This window comes from Eschrichtius robustus, chromosome 6 (genome assembly GCF_028021215.1).
Source record: "Eschrichtius robustus isolate mEscRob2 chromosome 6, mEscRob2.pri, whole genome shotgun sequence".
Taxonomy (NCBI): domain Eukaryota; kingdom Metazoa; phylum Chordata; class Mammalia; order Artiodactyla; family Eschrichtiidae; genus Eschrichtius; species Eschrichtius robustus.
In genome coordinates, this window is record NC_090829.1 from 73127269 (window position 1) to 73149596 (window position 22328).

Consider the following 22328-nt stretch of genomic DNA (forward strand, 5'->3'; position numbering starts at 1 on the left):
AACTTCACTCTTCAACTGCAGGCCGGGAAACCAACAGAAACACAAGGCACCTGGAAACATGACCCTATAACGTGCACAAACCAGAGCGGGCAGCTGCCCAGGCTCCACTGGGGCCCAAGGTCTATAAACGCCAATCTCCCATGGAGCTGGTTTTGCCCAAGGCTCATCAAGAAGCTGGAAGTTTTCGCTCGGAAGTTTCTATACCCCTACCTCAACAGACACCAGGGTAAAAATGGTCAAGTGCCCAGGCTAGCCTACAGAAGCCAAGTAGATACACAGCTAAAGCTGAGCTCTATGGCCCAGGCCTGGGTTCCAGGTTCCAGGGCCCAGGAGCCAGACTCATGGGGTCTAGGAAGGAAAGTACTAGAAGAGGAGAGCAGGGTCTCCTCGACCTTTCCAGGACTGAGACCTCATCAAGGTCTAATCAGGCAGTTGGCCTCCTTCCTCTCAACCTCCTTCTGCCTAGACTCAGGGGTTTCTCAAGACATGCCTGAGCCTATCTCCAAAAGACCCCAGGAGTGCAGCAGGCTCCAAAATCCTTTTTTCCTCCTTCCTTCCACCTTTCCCTGAACCTCATTTGTTATTATTTAACATATTCATCTCATTCCCTTGGGTCATCCATCTCCATTCAGTGTCAGAGGAAAGCAATCAGACTGGAGGCTAACTCACACCAACTTTAGTTAGCACTTGCAAAGGACTGACGGGCAAGAGGTTCCATGGCAGGAATATCTGCCTTGGTTTTACAGGGGTTTATGAGCTCAGAGTGGAAGACTGTCTGCTCTGCCTACTCTCATAAATTCTTCACTTCCTTTTGTTCTTAACCCACAGAGTTGCTAAAAGCTGAAGTTAGTTCGTAACTGTTCCCACAGCAGCCAGTGTAACAACATCTGCAGCCCCTCTCATGGAAAGAGGGAGGCAGTGCAAAAGCTGGGATGCCTGTCAGGTCTCACCCGGCACTGCAGTTCACCTTCTGGATGTGACATGCTTGGTACACAAGTGCACATGCACATACACACACACTCCAGATTAGCTGCTGCTTGAGGTCAGGGAGTCCACCTGTGGGTCTCTCACAGCCTGTCCAGCCAATGGACACCCAGTAAAGATATGCAGCTGGACACCAACAGGTCCCCCGGTAATCCACTCCCAGCCTTAGACCCATCGTAAAGCATGGATCTGGTCAAGTTCCTCCCTGCCGGCATGCTCACAAAGGCTCTGTCCCCTGTGTTTGGAGCAAGCCCCCCGCCTGGCATCCAAGCCCCCATACACATACAAACCTCCTTTGCCCACCTCTTTCATCACTGCTTCCCAATACGTGCCCTAATGTGTTTGTCAAAAGAGGTGGTGTGCTCTCTCCCAAACACTCACCACACTCTTCCCAACTGCCTGAACTGCTCACTACCTGTTTCCACAATGACATCTTACCCACCCTTCAAAGCCCACCTCAAGTACCACCTCCCTTATGAAGTCCTCCTACTTCCTGCCAAATGCCTGTGACTCATCCTCTCCTGAGTGCTCAGCACGGTGTGGATCTCCCTGGTGGTCTTCATGACGTCCTGCCTAATTGTTGGACCATGCCACCCATCCCACCACCATGAGCCCACCAAGCGACAACCCAGCAAACATCTCTGGGACACCCGGAGCGCCCAGCACCACGTCGTGCAAACATCAGACCCTTGGCAAAGGATGTCTATTGGCAAAGGGTTGACCACAGGACAGGAGAGCCTTCCAAGGAAGTCTCCCGGGGCCTGTGGCCGACCCTACCCACTGCTGACTGTCTGGGCACCTGCCTTCCCTGCCCAGGGGATCCCCACCTCAACCATGGACCAGGCATCGTGGCTCAATCTGGGTAAGGGCTGTTTTTATGGTCCGTGTCTCTAAGCCGGGGCCAACAGTTCCTTGGAGCCGTGTGACAAGGAGAGGGAAGCTGCTCTTTGCACCCTCCAGCTCCAGCTGGGAAAAAAAATATTTTCTTTTCCATTGCATAATGCTTCCAATGGCGGCAAACGCAACACCACTGACAGGAGATAAAAGCCCTGTGGGTGTGAGTGAGGAGCAGAGAGAGGCTGCGTGCCATGTAGGAGACATGGGCGGGCAAGTGTGAGCGGCAGGACCAGCCAGCCACACGTGGCTCCTCCAACAAGCAATGGAAGGAAAAACAAGGTCTGACTAAAATCAGAGCTAGTGCGTTCCACCAGGAAAAACCCCTTCATTTGTCTCTGAGGATGTGGTCTGAGCAGAAGGGGACAGTCGGGGCAAAACACAAGGGGTTAACCATCGCCCACCCAGCCCAGCCAGGCCCCCTCCACAGGGCTGCAGCGAGGGGCCCAGAAGAGGAGAGGAGGCCACGCTTTGGAGGCCTCAAGGGGCTGTGCGGGTACGAGAGGCTGGCACGCAGGTCTCGCCGTCAGAACGAGCGCGGTTGGTCAAGGCCTCAGGAACCTGCAGGGAGGCCCAGCTCACCCTAGAACTTGGAGAGGTGGCCTGCCCTCAGCTCCTAGCTTCCTCTCCTGTCACGTGGGGACAGCAACTGAAGCTCGAATACAGCTGCCTCAGGTCCCCCTGAGAGGCCAGACATCAATGGGCTTAGAAAACTGTACAAAACCTGGCACGTGCAGGCTGAGACAGTGGGGCTGGGGCAGTTGACACAGGCTGGCTTTGTAAGGCTCACCTTTGGCCCACGAATTCCACCTGAGGGGAGCTAGCCTAAGCGCAACAAAGAGTAGCCCCCGCTCGCCACAACTAGAGAAAGCCCGCGCGCAGCAACAAAGACCCAACACAGCCAAAAATAAAAACAAATAAATTAATTAATTTAGAAAAAAAAAAGCACAAAACAACAGCAATTTCTATGATTGAAAACAATGAATACAAAAAAGGCAGCAATAAAGAGCCATGACACACTCAAGACAGCACTAATGGTGCTGGAAAACAAAGCATCCTTCTGAAAATTGCAGTAATTCCAAAAGATCTGCCTGGTAGGAGCTTTGCAACACTGCCAAGTGTTGTGCAGCAGCCAGACTGCTCGGTGGAAACACCCAAACTCAGAGGGGAACTCCAGGACTGCGCGTTTTATTTTATGATTATCAAACTTTAGTTAACTCCTAATAACGTGCTTCTTAGGAAGTGGGCTTTGAGTGGATGTAAAAATGAACCTCTGGCAGTGAATCATTTGCCTAAAGAACCCAAGAAAAAAGTCCGTGTTTGGGCCGGCACATCTCACACAGCTCCTTCCCCACTTCCTGATGTTGGCCCGTCAGAGCCCACAGATCACCTGGAGGGACACCTATGATCTGATCTACTGCATAGACAGCAAAGCTCCAGGCAAAGCCTCTTCTCCGCAGACATGGCCCCGGGGGCAAGGCCAGGCTCCGGGGCAGGGCAGAGTCAGCAAGGCAGAGGGGCGGCGAGCTGGGTCCCTAACTCTTGTCATCTGCACTTACAGTTCACAGCCTGGTCCATGCCAGGGCTGTGAGGCAGAAGTATCTTCTCTGTCCTGACAACCCTCTCCCTCTGGGTGCCCCAAAGCAAAACCTGGCCAAGAGTTTAGCACATGATGGGCAGAGACCTACCAGCTGATGAGGAAGGGAGGGAGAAAGAGGGAAAGGAAGGTCAGGCACGCCTCCTCCCAGATCTCCCAGTCCTTTGCCAGTTCTTCTGTCACAGAGCTTCATTCAAGGCCAATCGTGCATGCAAGACAACAGGACTGGGCAGGCCCCTAAGGCCCATCTAGTCAAGACATTTCAAAGTGCAAGTTTAACCATGAAACCTTTTGCCCAAATAGAATCCTGCTCCCAAGGCTGATCTACAGAGCGATCAAGAGGGACTGCTAGGAGTGAGGTGGGGATGGGAGAGAGAGGCAGGAAAAGGGTAGAACCCCTCTTCCTCCTCCTCCCCAGAACCACAGAATCCCATAGGAGATTCCCGTAACCCTGGACTCTTCACTAGTTCAGCCTCCTCACCTCTAGGTGTGGAAACTGAGGCCTCAGCAAAGACACACAGGGGTTAGAGGGAGAGCTGGGACCAGCCCCCACGTCTGTCTTCTCTCCTGGAATCCAGGAGAGGAGGAGCCACACCTTCCTCCAGTCTGAGATGCCCACGGCACCTGCACAGGGCCTGCCCGGAGAGATCACACCTGCCCACCTGAGGGGAGAGAAATAACTGCTTGTCACTCAACTCCTCGGTCAGCTCTCATATGTAACCTCCAGGGCTATGGCAGGGTGGGTGGGGGGGACAACTTGGGGAGCTGACCGAGCTGCACCTGGTCTCCTCACAGAATCACAAATGCCAGCTCTCCTCCCCGTGCCCTTTAGGTGAGTCTGTCCCCTATCTCCTTCAGACCTGAGCTCACTGAAGCTCCCTGAGCTCTTGCCTTACAGCTAAGAGAACATTCAGAGGCCTCTGTGGTGCAGGAACTTGCCCTATGGAGACAAAGTCCCAGCCAAAACGGTGGGCTAGATCTTCCTGTGCTATGACAACCTGCCAACAGGAACCCAGCCTCATCCTCTGACTCCCGAGTTCCTGCTTCACCAGGAATTCAAACAGTGGTGCTCCCGACTCCTCTCCCACCCTGGGCTGCTGGGCTGGAGCAGGCGGGCCTCCACCAAGCGGCCGGGCCATCCCCTCAGCTGTCGGGTCCCGCCTGGTCTGGGAACCGCAGAAAACTCAACTAGTCACAGTTTGGATAGCTGCTACCCCAAGACCCCAGAACTCCCCTCCTCACCCCTAAAATGCTCAGCTCATGGTTCACTGCAGCCAGAAATGGGGGCTGGGGGCAATACCCAGGGCTCCAGAATCAATCATGGACAATTCAGAGGAAATGAACCCAGAAGTCTGGAACACCCCATGAATAAGACTCCCACCCCCTTCAAGTCTTCTAGTCCAAGGATAACCTGCCAGCACTTCCACACAAGGCCAACCTACCACAGATCAGACTATCACATCTCTTCTGCCCTGGAGGGACTAAAGCCCAGAAAATACTTTAATCATTCATCAGGGTTTCAGAAAAAGTCCTACTAAGTCATAATTTGCACCTCTCACATCTATAGATTTGATATTTTAAAGTCAGATAAGTACAGGTTCAAACCAGAAAAAGCATGATCACAGACTGGGACAGAGGGTTATCTAGTCCAACCTGCCATTTTACAGATAAGCAAACTGAGTCCCAGACAGGGCTGTGTGTAAGGAGCAGAATCCAAGCTGGAGCCCAGATGCCCCGATCCAGGGACTCCACACTGCACAACTCACACTGTGAACTTGTGGATGGACTCCAGGAGCTGTGTAGCCCAGGGCCCTGCCCTGGAGTCTCTGTGCAGGAAACTCTGCACATAGAGGGCTTGGCTGGCCCCCTTGCCCTCTCCCTCGTGTTGCAGTGGAGCTCTTCTCTCTGATACGGGACACCAGCAGTATTGGGGCCAGGAAAACAGATGCAAAGTCACACCCCAGGGGCTACTGCCCCACAGCTCAGGTTACCTCTGGGCATGATCTGATGCATGGCCACCGAGAGGAAGAAGATAGAGTCGCTGTAGTAGGTCCCGGAGCCGGCACTGAAGTGCTTCTGCATGGCCTCCACGACGGGGAAGAGCTTATCCGTCAGCACACCGACATCATGGAAGACAACCTGCAGGAGGGCATGGGAAAAGGTGGAAGTGAGTACCCTAGCCGGGCACCCGGCACACGCGCCGGCTGAGGAGGGGACAGACCTCTCCAGGGCCCACGAGCATAGGACTTGGAATCCCTAAGAGCTAACGAAACGGGGAGCAATGGGGAGTCCGCAGAGGCTGGCTGTGGGGAGGGGGATGCCCAAGTGTGAGCGTGTGCAGGCAGGCACACGGGGGGTAGTGGAAGAGGGCTAGGAGCCAGGATGGGGAATGGGAGCAGCCCCTCGTCTGCTTCTGAACTTCAAACTGGGCCACCCTGGAGGAAGCTCTGTGCCCAGTGACTGGAAACCAGGCTAAAGCACGCTCCACTGCACGCAAGAGGCGCTCAATAAACGCACCCAGGCCACAGCCCACATGTTCCTCCTCCTCCTTCTTCAACGCTCACAGACATCTGCTGCTGACTTTCCACCTGCCTCTTCCCTGGTGGCTAACAGGACAGGACGAGCCTGAGAAACGGCCGTGAGCTGCTCGGCCACCACCACCCAGACTCCAGGGCCAAGAACCTGCCTGAACAGGGCGCCGACAGTGAAAGGAGGGGCCATGCGAGGCCCCGTCTGGCTAGCCTACGCTCTCAGTGGCCCTGCCCACAGGAGAAAAGACAGGTGTGGGTGGTGCCCGAGAAGTCCCCAAGCAGGTAGGCTCCATTTTGTCACTTGCCTCTGCCCTTTCCCTCGACTCTGCCCGGGCCAGCCCGCGGTGTCACCCACCCAGCCCACAGTCCCAGAGCCGTCAGTGGTCAGACGGTTGGAAAAAGCACCTCTGAAGGCCCTGCAGTGGCCAGCTGCCCCGTCTGCTTCTTCCTTCTTTAGGTTCTGCTTTTGGCCAGAAATCTGTTTTTGTCTTAACTCACTTAAGTGTTTGCTTTTTATCCTCAGATCCACTTAAATTTCTAAAACACTTAGAAAAGTGTTTTAGAAAAGTGTTTTAAAAACTTTAAAAAGGGGCTTCCCTGGTGGCTCAGTGGTTGAGAATCTGCCTGCCAATGCAGGGGACACGGGTTCGAGCCCTGGTCTGGGAAGATCCCACATGCCGCGGAGCAACTGGGCCCGTGAGCCACAACTACTGAGCCTGCGCTCAGTAGGAGCCTGTCTGGAGCCTGTGCTCCGCAACAAGAGAGGCCACGATGGTGAGAGGCCTGCGCACCGCGATGAAGAGTGGCCCCCGCTTGCCACAACTAGAGAAAGCCCTCACACAGAAACGAAGACCCAACACAGCCAAAAATAAATATAAAAAGAATGATAAATAAATAAATAAATAAATAAATAAATAAAAATGCAATAAAATTTAAAAAAAAAACTTAAAAAAGAAATCTTTTGCATTCTGTTGTTAGTCCTTATCATTCCCTAGCTGGAACTCTTTAAATTTTTTATCTCTTCATAAAAGTCTTTTTACAACTTCTTGACATTTCTCTTCTAATGCACTATTTTCCTTTATCCTTTTACTGACTGCTTTTTTTCTTTTACTTTGACTTTTTCCTTTTCTGTGACCTCTCAGCCTGGGATGGGGACTCCAGACCAGTTCTGCTGTTTCTCAACACAGGTACCAAACTATGGCTTTGGCCTCGAACACCCCACATGCTTCGTTCACCTGACATCCTGGCTGCACGGGAATCACAAACCCCACAAGCTTTTCCACCTCCTGCCTTGCCCCCCTCCAAACCAGACTCTGTTGTGCCCCTTGAGTAATTTTCTAAACATACAAATTCATTTCTCTCTCTCCTTGGCTTCAAAGCTTCATATGGCTCCTCAGTGCCCTGGGTTACAGTCCAAATGCCCCAGCAAGGCCCTGCGCTAGTGGCTCTGGCTACCCCTCGGCTCTCCCTCCCCTGCGGACTGAGCAGAACCGAACCAGGCAGTCCTTACCCTGCCCACCACACCTTGGTGTCCTTTGTCCTTACATGTTTGCACGTGCTCTTCGCACCGTCTGGAACTCATTTTCCCAGCCACCATCTGCCAGGTGAACTCCCATCCAGTCTTCCAGCCTTGCTCAGACACCCACTCCGGCCTCCCCATGGCCTCCCACAATTCGTCACGCTGCCCTGCACGCCCTGTGTCATAGGGAGGAAGGCGCCATTTCCCCGTCTGTCTCCTCTGCAGGTCCTGTTTCTGCATCGGCAGGATGGGGCACTCCTGGAGGCCAGGGGCTGGGACTGCTCTTTGCCCTGGGCCCAACCCCAGGCCGTCAGGACAGGCTCGCTGAACTAAATGAGCTGCATTTTGCACAAGTTACTAGACCTCTCGGAGACTCAATTTCTTCATGGATAACACGGTAATGATGACACCTCCCTCCCAGGTGGCTGTTAGGACCACCTGGGACAAGCAGATAAAACACCTAGCCCACAGCCTCTTCAATAAGTGGTGCTGGGAAAACTGGACAGCTACATGTAAAAGAATGAAATTACAACACTCCCTAACACCATACACAAAAACAAACTCAAAATGGATTAAAGACCTAAATGTAAGGCCAGACACTATAAAACTATAAAACTCTTACAGGAAAACATAGGCAGAACACTCTATGACATAAATCACAGCAAGATCCTTTTTGACCCACCTCCTAGAGAAATGGAAATAAAAACAAAAATAAACAAATGGGACCTAATGAAACTTAAAAGCTTTTGCACAGCAAAGGAAACCATAAACAAGACAAAAAGACAACCCTCAGAATGGTAGAAAATATTTGCAAACGAAGCAACTGACAAAGGATTAATCTCCAAAATTTACAAGCAGCTCATGCAGCTCAATATCAAAAATACAAACAACCCAATCCAAAAATGGGCAGAAGACCTAAATAGACATTTCTCCAAAGAAGATATACAGATTGCCAACAAACACATGAAAGGATGCACAACATCACTAATCACTAGAGAAATGCAAATCAGAACTACAGTGAGGTATCATCTCACACCAGTCAGAATGGCCATCATCAAAAACTCTACAAACAATAAATGCTGGAGAGGGTGTGGAGAAAAGGGAACCCTCTTGCACTGTTGGTGGGAATGTAAATGGATACAGCCACTATGGAGAACAGTATGGAGGTTCCTTAAAAAACTAAAAATAGAACCACCATACAACCCAGCAATCCCACTACTGGGCATATACCCTGAGAAAACCATAATTCAAAAAGAGTCATACCACAATGTTCATTGTAGCTCTATTTACAATAGCCAGGACATGGAAGCAACCTAAACGTCCATCGACAGATGAATGGATAAAGAAGATGTGGCACATATATACAATGGAATATTACTCAGCCATAAAAGGAAACAAATTTGAGTTATTTGTAGTGAGGTGGATGGACCTAGAGTCTGTCATACAGAGTGAAGTAAGTCAGAAAGAGAAAAACAAATACCATATGCCATATATATGGAATCTATACCATACCATATATATGGAATCTAATTTTTAAAAAAAAGGTTCTGAAGAACCTTGGGGCAGGACAGGAATAAAGACGCAGACATAGAGAATGGACTTGAGGACACATGGAGTGGGAAGGGTAAGCTGGGACGAAGAGAGTGGCATGGACATATATACACTACCAAATGTAAAATAGATAGCTAGTGGGAAGCAGCTGCATAGCACAGGGAGATCAGCTCCGTGCTCTGTGACCACCTAGAGGGGTGGGATAGGGAGGGTGGGAGGGAGACGCAAGAGGGAGGGGATATGGGGATATATGTATATGTATAGCTGATTCACTTTGTTATACAGCAGAAACTAACACACCATTGTAAAGCAATTATACTCCAATAAAGATGTTTAAAAACAAAAATAAAAGGAGATAACCATAAAAAAAAAAAAAAAAGAAAACACCTAGCCCAGGGGTTGCCACGCTGCACTTATTCCTAAGTGTTAGCATCCTGTGCCCACCCTCACCCCCTCCTCGGTCCCCTGAATTCCCTCAGTTCACAGATCAGTCTTCACTCATGAGCCAGCTTTTCCCTCTGAGCCTCATTACACCTCCAGCCACTGCTGGAAGCTGGAATTTAACAAGAAGCTGGAAGCTGACAAGAGGGCCTTCAGAAATGGAAGCCTCTGTATTCATAAAAAAGGAAGAGAAATAATGGATACGTACAAACACACGCACACACACACACGCACACATGTGCGCACACACACACACACACTGAGCAGGGCCTGCCACAGCTAAGCTACGAGGGAGAGAGAGAAGCGGCCAGCTTCCTCCCCTACATGGGCCCCCATCTCACCCCAGAGCTTCACAGGAGACAATTACATCCCATCAGCATTAATAGATTTATGAGGACAAACTGTACTAGGTACGTTGTTCCAAACACTGTACGGTAGAGCCCGCTCCAATGAATATTTCAGATAATAGATCTACTTAAAGATAAATTAATATGTTCCATGGAATACACTTTCTGCAGCAAGAAGCAAACCACAGACACTGCAAGTGTGAATCAAAACACCAAGGCCTGCCAGTGTCTAAAACAGGTTTTTAAACTGTGGTCTCCTAAGGGCAGGGATGGAGTCTGGCACTCTCTGAAGCCCCCAGCCCAGCCAGGGGCTGGTGCCTGGCAGGGGGAAGCAAAGCAAGAGTGATGGAAAGAGAGGAAAAAAAGAGGGGGGGGGGGGTAGAGAACATGGCACCCCTCCCTCTGTTCGTCCTCCTTTTCAAATCCCCCACTTCAGAGGCTGCAGGAAGAAGTACCACATAACCTAGAAACCTAGGACCACAAGGTGACACCCATATTGAAGGCAACTGACCAAAGAGAAGATCCAAGACAATGGTTTACACCAACTGAGTATATTTTTTTAGGGATGTAGATTTAAAAGCCAAATCATTACTTGTAAGTTTTATTAATAAATTTATACATATTTTAAATTAAAAATCCTATGCATTATTATTTCCATCCCCCACCCAGCTTACAAACCGATTTTTTTCAAACGCTTCACGTGCCTCCTCAACATGAATGCCTTCATCAATCCCAGAGTCAAGCTGAGTCATTCAGAGCAGTTTTCCAGCACACGTCATCCTCAGCATCCATTCAAGATGTTTTGGATACAGCCCCTTATAAATGTTTTTGTGACCACTTTAAAAGGCTTGCTCGTATCAATATTCCACATTTATAATTATGAGATCAAAATCCCAGAAACAGTGGCTAAATCTGTGTTAAGTTGCTTTGCCTCCTTTTACCTTTAATGAATGCTGTCAAGTAAATCCTAGAAGCGCCCCCATTCAATAATGACTGAAGCTGCTTCAGGCTAAGGTGGTTTCAAGCTGTACTTTGTTGTTCGAAATAAAGCATGTAGTTCAGAGAGTGCCGTGTAAAATAAGAGACTGGAAAGACTCATCTCTCTTGCGAAGGACAGTCTGGGGATGGGGGGAGAGGTGAAGCTAGCCTCACAACCACCACGCACAGCACCTTCTCAACACTTCCTACACGGGAGGCCAGAGCCCCCAGAACGGCAGAGCCTGGTGCCAGGCAGGGGCAGAGGTCTAGGCCCTTGTCTCGTTGGCACAGACAGGCCTAAAGAGCCAGACCACTGCTCCGCTGAACAGCCACTGGGGACATAAGCCATGCCAAGCCGCAGCTGAACGTGGTAGAGAAAACTCAAGTAGCACTTGGCGTGCCCACTGGGAATCAGGACACACTGAGTTCTTGGAGCCAAGGAGGGAGGCAGTGGGGCCGGCCCTGCACAGAGGCAGACGCCAGGCTTCCAGGAAACGCCAAGGTCTGTCTGAAGAGCAGCAGCTCCTCCAGCGGCAGGCACAGGGCCGCGGGGCGGCCACAGCGCCCCCCGCGCTCGGCTGCCCCTGGAGGAGCTGCTGAAGGGCAGAGTGCCAGCGCAGCGCTCGGGGAAGCCTGCTCAAATCGCGGGGGTCCACGCACTGCAGGAACAGCAAATACGCGTCCACTTCTCCTGAGGGGCTGCCGGGGCACTGGGCAGGAGGGCTGCGGTGCCCACGTCTGGACTCGGCAGGAAAGCGCCGACGGCAACGTCCTCCAGGGGGTTGGCAAAGTCGCCGCCCACAAGGCTATCACCCTGCTCCGTGGGCACCAGCTTTGGGTGGAATCACACCTGTGCTGGGCAGTCCAGTCGGGGCTGGAGCGGGCAGTTCTGGGTTCAGACGCGAACTCCACCACTTCATCACCTGGCAACCCTGGTCAAAATACCGAAACTACCTCATCTACAAAATGGGAGAGAATCATGGCGGTGGTCTCACAGGCTTTGGTGAGGAATGTAGGAGGAGCTCAATAAAGGAGAGTTGACACTATCACTCCTTCCTTCCACTATAGCTAGAATGCCTTTCCCATGCAAGAGTACCTAGATTTGATAAAAGAATACACTCTGTAATCAACAGCCCAAGATACGATACGGCAATAATCAGAGCTGCCTGGCTCTGCAGCACTCGGCCGGGGTGGGGTGTCGGGGGGGTTACCGAGTGGGCCCCACCACAGGCCGGTCAGCTCCCACAAGCACATTCCTCCTTTGTGTAATCTGAGTAATCAATTCCAACAAGAGCTGGAGGGGAAATGATTTCCTGGGAAAAAAAAAATTTGTTTTCTCATTGATGTTCACTATGAATGTGAAGGCATATTTTTACAATGGAAAGAAAAACCTGCTAACAGACTGGCAGTCTTTCCATCCTACAAACATGCCAAAGACATTTATTACACCTCAGGGCCTTTGCAGCAGCTGTTCCCTCTGTTCAGAACGCTCTCCCCCAGAATCATCGCATGCCTCAGTCCTTTTAGCTCTTCTGGTGCTGGTTCAAATGTCACCCCCTGAGAGCTTCCCCGACCAAAAAAGTAGCTACTCTCCCCACCCCCCCATCCCCCCAACACACAACCAGTCCTGGCTATTCAGTTATCAGATTTCTTTTCTCCAGAGCATGTATCACCACCTGACACGTTAATTTTTAAGTATTTAGTCATTTTTTGCTGTCTCTCCCCAGGCCCCAACCAGCCTACGAGGCACCATGAAGGGGGGACCTTGTCTTTCCTGCTCATCGTTATGCACCCAGCTCTTAGCGAAGTGCTTCATGCCCGGTAGAAGTTAAGCAACTGCTTGTTGTAGGAAGGAATGAGCAAATGGATGAGCAGAGATAAAGGCATCCAGAGAGGAGGGGTGACAATGACAACCTGCCCCAGGACGCAAAGCGGTGGCCCTGCAGGCCTGGAGAACCTGGAGGCTCCTTCCTAACCCCAGGATCTCTCCCGGGCCTGTCATGTGCTTCCCCACTTCCATCCTGGCTCTTCTCCCAAAGGAGAGGAGTTTCTTCCCCATGGGACTTATTCTAAACCATCAGGAATATGGGTCTTCTTTGCACCTTTAGCCTGCTGGTTAGAATGTCAGGCGGGCCTGGGCTGCAATATCTCACTTTGTCAGAAGGAGAGCTGTTGCCCAATACATTTTGTACCCAACCTGCAAGCTGCTTCAGAATAATGATGCCCTAGCTTTTAATTTTACGTCAGAAATGAGATCAAAGGTATGTCCTTAAATGAATGAACGTCCTGGACAAAGGAGCTATAGAGAGATGACTAAAAGATGGGTAGAGCAACGGAGAGATATACTGATTTCTTTTTTTCAAATCACTAGGAAGTCCTAAAAACACTATCAGTTATCAGTGGCTGCATGTTGTCCCCCTCCAATAACTTTAGCTCCCTTTGAAAACAAAGATCTCCCAGGATAAGTGAAAAACACTATAAATTTGTTAGTTTTAAATGAAAAAACTAAAAATTATCATTGATGAGCAGTTTTCATGGAAAAGAAAAATGTAAATCCACAGGTTGCCCCCACTCCATGCCACCTGTCCTGTTGTTCAACTTCTGCAAGAAGTCCTAGATGTAATTCGATTGTGTCAGGCAGAACCACAAGCAGCTGAAGAGGAAAAAAGAAGCCAGCCCACCTAATTTCCAAAGTAATTTCTAACACCATTCTCATGACCCAGTTTACTAACAGCGCAAAAGCTACCGCCCCTCCCGCTACCCTCACTACAGGGCGTCCTTGTCCAGTTCCTTCCCCGCCCCCATGTCCACCTCACACTTACTGCGCCATCAGCAGTGTCTGGATAACCAGGTGTACAGTTAATGTTCTGGGACCCCTACAAGATTCCCAACATTGCGGCAGAGATGGGCCGCGTTCCAGTTCTCCAAAACCTCGGTATGACCGAGGTAGGATAGGACGAGGAGGAAGCAGAACATAAGACGGGAAGGCCTGGCACCTGTAGAGAAGGCCCCCTGGACGGTGGGTGACTGACAGCAGAACAACCTCACCGGGGGGTGTGTCCAGCAAGGCTGTGAGCTCCAGCCGTACTGCCAGGAGGGTGGTCTGGACCCGAGGTCCCGCATCTTCAGTGCGTGCAGGCCCTCACTGGGGAGTCCGGTAAAAAGGCAGACTCCTGGGTCCTGACCCCAGACGTTGAGTCAGGGTCTGGGGTGAGGCTCAGGACTCTTCATCTAAAAGCCACCCCAAGCGATTCTACTGCAGGCGGCCCCTAGACGATTTGAGAAGGGGGTGACAGAGGGCCCCACTCGACTCAGTGCCAGTCGGCCTGCCTCAGGGAACCGGATGGGTTCAGCTCTGGATACACCTGCAGCATGGCCCTGAGCAATCTCCAGAGTCTGTTCAAAGGAGAAGACCAAGGTGGGAAAAAGGGGGGAGCAGCTGAACGACCTGTGGGTGTCTGCCCAGGGGCGAGGGTGGGGGGACTTATATAATCTCACACACGTGCCAAGTCCTTCTCTCCAGCCCCGCCCTCTATCCCCACTCATGTTTCCACCATGTTTCATTTTCTTGCCTGTAATGGAGTGAGGATAAATGGCAACGATTAACCCCATCCCCCTTTGAGACCTCAACTGTCTGTTGACTCAGGAGCCCTAACAAGGAATCAAGGAAGAGCAGGCCATCATGTCTGGAGGAGAGGAGGCCCCAGGCTCAGGAACTGGACCCGGTGCCCTCTGTGTGTCCAGTTGGCTGCACCAACTTTGCTTCCCCCTTTACCCAGAGCTCGTCCACCTCACCTCCAGTGGTGGGACAGTGTCGGGCAAGCAGATAAAGAGATGAAGACCTTGTTTGCACAGCAAGGTATAAACGTTATATATACAAAAACAAGCAAGAAAAAGGTTGGTCTGTCTTGCAGGTGCTCCACTCTTAGACCTTGAAACACCTGGGCCTTCCCAGTGGATTTCCAGGATGACCACCAGGAACTACGGCAAATCACTGGGACGGAGGGTGAGCAAGGATCCAAGAAAAAACAAACACGCCGAGAGGAGTAGAAGAGATAGAGGAATGGGCCCAGACGCCCCTCCAGGGCTGACTACAAATGAACGATAAGGCGACTCCAAAGGAAAAGTGGGGGCAAAAAAAAAAAGAAAAGGTGTGTGCTATCTTTCCAGGGTCTGCACGTGTCCGTGACCAGCTGACAAACAGTGCCATCGGACGGGCCACAAGCCCTTGCTGAGATTCATGACATAGCTGTGGGGTTCCATGAGCATAAATCTATAATTTCTACAGCACAGTCCATCCAACACCCACAGCCCCACGGCCATCCCCACCACCCGCTGTCCCGCCTCCCACTCCCAGGGCCAGTCTCTCAGCACTGAGCAGTCATTCTTAAATGCACCCAGTCGCCCCCTACCTTTTCCAGCACTCACTGAAGAATCTGTTTAGTGATCTCAAATAATCTGTACATAGTGGGTATAAACATTCCTTAATTCACTTCTTTTATAAATTATGAGGTTTGGATTGTTTAGATTTAATACTGAATTTTCCTGACAGTTGGAGTCAGTTTTCTACAGAATGTTTTCCACCCAAAAAGAAAAGAAAAGGTATGAAAGAGAAAGAAAGTAGGGAAGGGAGAAGAGATGGAAGGAGAGTCGTGACCCTGCAGTAAAAGGACTTTATTGTGAAATCTTAGGGTAAGTGTCCCAGCCCGCCCACCCACCAAGGAGTTGGGCTGTCAGGTCTTCTTCATCAGATTCCTTGATTTGTTCTTTTTCGTGTGGTCATCTCCCATGACCTATGACCTCCCAAGGAACGCTGCCATTGTACACAAGTGGCATCCAAAAGGATGCTCGTAGCCCACTTCCTGCTTCCACTGGGCAGGCGGGAAGGTGGCCTCAGCCAGGCCTCCCACACCCCCTCCTCGGTTCCACACTACCCCCCCTCCCTTCCTGGCTCTCTGGGATGGGGACACAGCGGGCGCCCAAGCAGGGGATCCGTGGCCCGCAGAGCACCCTGCTGAGCTCAGACTAGCCAGCCAGGACAGTGTCCATAGTTTTCTGAGGCTGCCTGCTCTCCTAGGTTTCCTGAAACCCCCTCGTCCCATGCTCCCCGAGATGTGGTACACACCTCTGGACTCTGGAAGGGTACAAAAGGGACTTTTAAAGAGGCAAAGAGACCAACCACTTTAATGCTCATAGACTTATTTTGATATGTAAAACACTAGAAAAATTAATTTAAAAAACACTTTAGAACTATGATTTCACAGATATTACCTAAGGAGAGGCTAAGGAAAAAAAAAGTGAGTCAGTTTAAAATACATATTAAGCAGCTAACGCTGCAGGCAGTTCTAGAATACTGGCAAAAACAGTGAAGGAAACAATCAGTGGCCCGACTCTGGGGACACTGCTCATGTCCATCGCTTCCTTTTGAGGGTGAGATGATGTGTTTAAAATGCCGAGCGCAGCACGGGCAGCCAGGAGGCGTCCACAGGCTGAGTCCCTGCTTCCCCAAGGTCACACATGCTGACGTCAGGACTGGATCTCCTGACGCCCCGTCTGCAGCCTGCCCACTAAGTCCCCGCCTTAACTTCAAGCTGAGACTGTCTCTCCCCCGGCCACATCCCATTCCCAGCACTGCTCTGAGCCCTGCCACGCGAGGTACTGGCACCTGCTCATCGAGGGACCACAAAGGAACAAAAGGAAACAAGGGTCAGGCAGCAATGTGGACAACCAGGAGTCCATCCGACCCTCACCAATACCATGTCCTTCATGAAGAAGGTAGCCATGGCCCTCGGAGAGGCGGAGCCACCCGCCCCAGGTGGCCTGGTGGATGGCCAAGGCCCAGATTTGAGGCCAGGCCTTTCTGATTCCAGAATGTGGACAACCTCCGTGGCCTGCCCTCACGCCACTTTTCTTATTTTATCCCCTCGCCGAGGGGCCGAGCCCCGCTGAGTGTGCACACTACAACCCCAGCTCTGTCAAAGAGGTACATGTCGTTTACAGCCCTCTCGAGGCCACAAGCCCATGTCCGAATAAACTCTTCTCCTGGATGGCCCCAGCATCCCCCCACCTCTCCCCAGCCCCCCAGCTTCCACCTGCTCCCCTGGGCTAGGACACTGGCCTCCTAACGGTCTCCACTTCATTCCGTCCAGGGTGACCCTTCTCTGCTCAAAACCCAGAAGCGGCCCCTCCCATTACTCCAACAAAGCCAGAACCCTCACTGGGACCAGCCTGGACCTGCCCTCCTCCCGCTAAGCCTGCCCCCGTCCTACCACGCCCTCCCATGACTCCCACGGCTGCAGCCCACGGCCCCCCTGCTGCTCCTCAAACATGCCAGGTACCTGACACCTGTCACCCATCCTGCCACCCAAATGCTCTTCCTCAGTAGCTGCCTGGCCAGCACCCTCACTCCTCCAGGCCTCTGCTCCAATGCCACCTTCTCAGTGACGGAGCCCCTGCCTATCCAACTAAAGATCGTGACGGCCCTGCACCCCTCATCCTGCTAACAGCCTAACTCACCTCGGAGGACGCGGTACAGTTTACTCATCTGCTTCTCAAGGAACAACAAAAAGATGAAATGAACCCTAGCCCTTTGTGAGCCCTTACTACACCGTGTCCCAGGCAGCAAAGCAGACAAGTATTATTGGCTTATGTACTCCTCTTCCTGCCAGAAGGTAAGCTCCACAAGGGCAGGGGTTTCGACTATTCCTCTGTTCACTGACACACCCAGTGTGTATCAGTATCCTGGGACAGTGTGAGCACCTCTCAGGCACACAGTAAATTCTGGTTCCGTGGAGGTTTCACACAGCAGCAATGCTGCAGGGGCTCACACGGGCCTTAGAAATAAAGCTGCACTCCTCTGCCTCTGGCTTCCGTGAGGTCCCCGAGGGCCAGCAGCGACCCCTGCCTTCCCCTGTGTCAGCATTAATCTGCTTTGGCCTTCAGCCCTGGGATCTGAGGCCCCTCCCTCAAGCTGTATGAGAGCACAGACCGTTCCACTGAGGGGACAGCCAGGTCACTGGTGAGCGCCAGGCCCCTGCTGCCGTGCAAAGCAGCCACCCAGCCTCCACCCTGACCTGCCAGCTGCCCACGGCTCAGGCCCAACAGCTGTGGCTAGGATAGTGGAGATCCCTCTGCTAGTTGCAAAAGCCAAAGTGGGTGAGCAACACAGGCAGAGCCAAGAGGCCATATGTACAAGTCACTGATTCGACCCCTCATGTCTCAGAGAGGGAAAGTGAGGGCCAGTGAGGGAGGCAGGGCTCTCCCCAGGTTACATGGCCAGTCCCTGGGAGAGGCAGCCCCAAAGCCAGGCCCTGCGCCTCCCAGACAAAGGCACTCCACCTGCAGCTGGAGGCACCCTCCTCTACAGAGATTCGGGAAACGCTGGGGAAGACTGGGTCAGGTCTCCACACAACCAGAGAGCTTGCAGTGGCGCTAAGGAACACTCGAGTCTGCCCTCAAAACTCCCCTCCTTCCCTATTCCCAAAGCTGTCCTCAAGCTTCCACCTCCTGTCACAAAGGCAGCCGGACCCACACCAGGAAAAGGGAGGCTACACCAAGTGCTCGGCAGAACTCGGAGTGGGCAGGGAGACCGCTGCCCTGGAGAAGAGCTTGGCAGGATCTGGGAAAGATGCACCTGGACCAGGAAAAGCCCTTCCAGGTGTGGAGTCTGGAGAAACTCAAGCACATATGTGTATGCAGATGTGCACCCAGATGTTCACTGCAGCAATGATTGTGAAGACAAAAAAGTAGGGGCAACCAGAGGGAAAATGGATAAACTGACATCTTCCCATAATGAAATCCTACATGGCAGTTAAAATGGCCAAACAAGACCTGCCTGTATCAACATGAATACATCTCAAAACCATAATGTCGAGTGAAAAAAGAAATAGCAAGAGGATATAGAATGGGAGCATTTATATAACTGTTTAAGATATAAAAAGCAATATATATTTTTTACATATATGTGTATATATGTGTGTGTGCAAGAACACATACATATGTGGTAAAAGTATAAAAACAAATTCCACAAAGCATACCACCTCCTTGTGTGTGATAGTGAACACCGCTGAGGCAGCGGGGAGAAATAGGGGTGGGCTTTAGCTAGATCTATAATATTTTATTTCTTTAAAAAAAGAATCTAAGCAAACACAGCAAACTGTTAGCCCCTATTTAACTTATATAGTAGGAAAATAGGTATCATATTTTTTCTCAATTTTTCTATATTTTGATACTTCATAATTTAGTGTATAAGGATAAAATGTTAAAAAAAATTTTTATTGAAGTATAGTTGATTTACAATATCGTGTTAGTTTCAGGTGGACAGCAAAGTGATTCAGTTATATATATGTTTTTCAGATTATTTTCCATTGTAGGTTATTACAAGATATTGAATATAGTTCCCTGTGTTATACAGTAAATCCTTGTTGCTTAAGAGAAACTTTTTAAATAAAATACCACATAAGGGGCTTCCCTGGTGGCGCAGTGGTATCTGCCTGCCAACGCAGGGGACACGGGTTCGAGCCCTGGTCTGGGAAGATCCCACATGCCGCGGAGCGACTAGGCCCGTGAGCCACAACTACTGAGCCTGCGCGTCTGGAGCCTGTGCCCCGCAACGGGAGAGGCCGCGACAGTGAGAGGCCCGTGCACCGCGATGAGGAGTGGCCCCCGCTCGCCGCAACTAGAGAGAGCCCTCGCACAGAAACGAAGACCCAACACAGCCATAAATAAAAAATAAAAATAAATAAAAATTTTAAAAACCACATAAGAGGAGAGAAAGCAAGGCTGTGCGATGTAAATGAGCCGGCCAGCCCTTTATTACAGAAAGCCAAGAGAGTGGGCTTGAGGAGCATCACTGCTGGGTCCTGACTTTCTAACATTAATTTGTAGACACAGGACCATTTAGGATTGTAAAGTGCTCCTTGTAAGGAGTCAAGAAAGTGTTCCTGGGAACAATTTGAAAGAAGTAAGAAAACAAAAACAAACAAACAAACAAACAAAACACAGAGATGTTCTCTGTGGTGTTATTTACGGTGTGAAAAATCAGGAACTTACAGAACTGCTTACAAAAGAAACAGGACAGTAACTTATACTATACCCGCACAAACAAAAAGGGCAAGATGAGACAGAAAGATGGGAAGATGTTTACGAGATGCACCACCACGTGTGGGTCCCGTATTAAGTGAAATGAGCAGAAAACCCCTTCTCCGGCTACAAAAAAGGTACCCGGCCAGTGGACAAGGCTCGAAGGGAACCTGGACAAATGAAGACGGTACATCCGATCTACGGTTTTATACTCTTGGTAGAAGCCGGGCACAAAGGGGCTGCTGTCACTGCTCCCGCCTGCCCACCTTTCTCTAAGCCCTTCCTCCTCACACCCCTCCCAAGGTCCAGGACTCTGATTCCTCAGAGCTGAAGACTCGTGGGGCAGCAAGAACTCCCTCGCATTTTTTCCAGGCCCTAAAAGATCCCCCAAAGATTTCCAGAAATCCATTCCAGATGCTGCACATGTCACAGAACAGGGCTCCAAGTCAACAGCTCCAGAGAGAGCAAGGTCCTACCTCACCTCCCAGAGCCAGGGGCTTGAGACAGAGCTTTCCCCTGAGTAAAGAGAAATGCTTTGCATTTGCCCTCAAAGCTTTACAGCTCTGTGAGAGCCACACCAGTGACTAACTTCAGTTGCTCATGTTTCTGATCAAAGCAAAAGCTGCTTGGGGAGCCAGAAGAACAGACAAGGAACCGCAGCTGACCCCCTAACGCCCCACTTCCTCTGCAAACACTGCTCTCCACACTCACTGAGCTATCTAACAGGCCAGTCTCCACAGCTGAAGGAAGTCACTAGCCAGGTTGGGTCTTAGGCGGGAACACGTGGAAGAAGTGAGGCTCGCAGACAAGCTCACACCAGGGAGCCCCTTCCACTGGAAACTGCAGGTGACTGGTGCCCCTGAGGCTGGGCAGCATGTAGCTGGGCACCCCATGCCCCGTCCATCACCCGCTCCTGGCTGAGTGAGCCACAGCACAGCCAGACCCCGAGTGGGCGGGCGATCAGGGATCTGAGACTTTGGCCAAGACTCAGGCGTCAGCAGTGCCCAACCCCGGGGACCCAGGACCGAAGTCTCACCCTACACTGACCACAGGTTAAACTCACCTTAAAACAGACAGTCGGCAGCCAAAATCGCAAGCATCTCGCCCTGCCAACCGCAGGCGCGCAGGTCCATCTCCCTCCAGGGGCACTCCCATATCGAGGTCTCCTCCCCAGGAGCCGTTCTCCCAAGCAGAAAGCTTGCTCCTTCCCCACTGTGAGAGAGCTGGGGACCACAGGATGTAATGCTGCTCAGCGGACCCCAGGCCTCAGTCACCCTTCTCACCCTTACTCAGCACATACACCAACTGTAATAAAGTGTGCAGACCGAGCCACCTCTGTGCCAAACTTGCTCTTTTATTCTATAAGACAAACCTGAGCATTCAAGCGGCCAGCTCGCACAGCCCAGGCTGGGGGGTGGCCACCTGCACCAAGATCTGACCTGGGACACAGGATAAGCAGGTGCAGACCAGCAGGGCAGGGCCATGAGGTGGTATTCTCAGGGTGGACCCAGACAGGGTACTGCCACTGGGAGGCAGAAGGCAGACCTGGATGGCCTTCACTGAGGACGGGGCCACCGTGCCTCAGGTCCACAGCAGACCCGTCATATGTGCTGGGCACAAACAGGTCCTTTAGACACATTGCATCATTTCATTTCATCCCCATGCCAACATCTTGAGGTGGGTGATGGTATTGTGCCCCTTGTGCAGATGAGGAAGGAGATCAGAGAAGGCAAACAACTACCCACCGCCTCCCAGAGGGATGAGGTGGACCTGGGATCTGCCCAGGTCCATCTGTAGCCAACACCACGCTCATTCGAGAAGCTCCTGCCCACCCCTGCGCCAGGCCACACTGAGGGACAGAAAGCCAACACGGAGCCCGGCCTCAAGGCCTCCCATCTGGCAGCTTCACCATCACTGCAGACAGCGCAGGGGAGAAAAGAGGCATCAGAAGACGGACTCAGGCAACAGGTCTCCAGAGAGAGTGGACTCTCCAGGTAGGGCGAGTGGGATGGTAAATCAGAAAAAGGTACCAGAGAGCCTCCTGCGTTACGTGCATCACCTCACATAATGGGGAGCCCACTCCCCGGCACCCGGAGATCCTTGTGATACAGCAGGACTGGGTTTGACGGGGTGCAGACGGAGGCAGGAGACAGCAGCAGGGTCCTTATACCTCCACCCCACACACACAGGCTCAGCTCCCCTCCAGCCCCGCGTGCGCTGAGCCTTTCAGAAGGCTCTGGGGCCTGCACCTGAGGAGCCCAATCAGCTGGATTCTGGAGCAGCTGCTCAGTGGGGCAGGAAGCAAGGCCATTCAATGTACACAAAACACAGGAGACTGCAGGGCAGTCACAGGGGGGTGAGATCTGAAAAATGTGTCAGGCTAGGGACAAAACCAGAAGACAAAA

The 22328-nt window shown here is 51.5% G+C and overlaps 1 protein-coding gene across 1 annotated transcript in view; it reads right to left on the reverse strand.

Moving 5' to 3' along the window:
* Positions 1–22328, reverse strand: part of XXYLT1 (xyloside xylosyltransferase 1) — a 195745-nt gene that overhangs the window by 157725 nt on the left and 15692 nt on the right. Inside the window, exon 2 of the mRNA XM_068546475.1 lies at positions 5467–5614. Coding sequence (XP_068402576.1) covers positions 5467–5614 — 148 coding nt within the window. The remainder of the gene's footprint in view (positions 1–5466; positions 5615–22328) is intronic.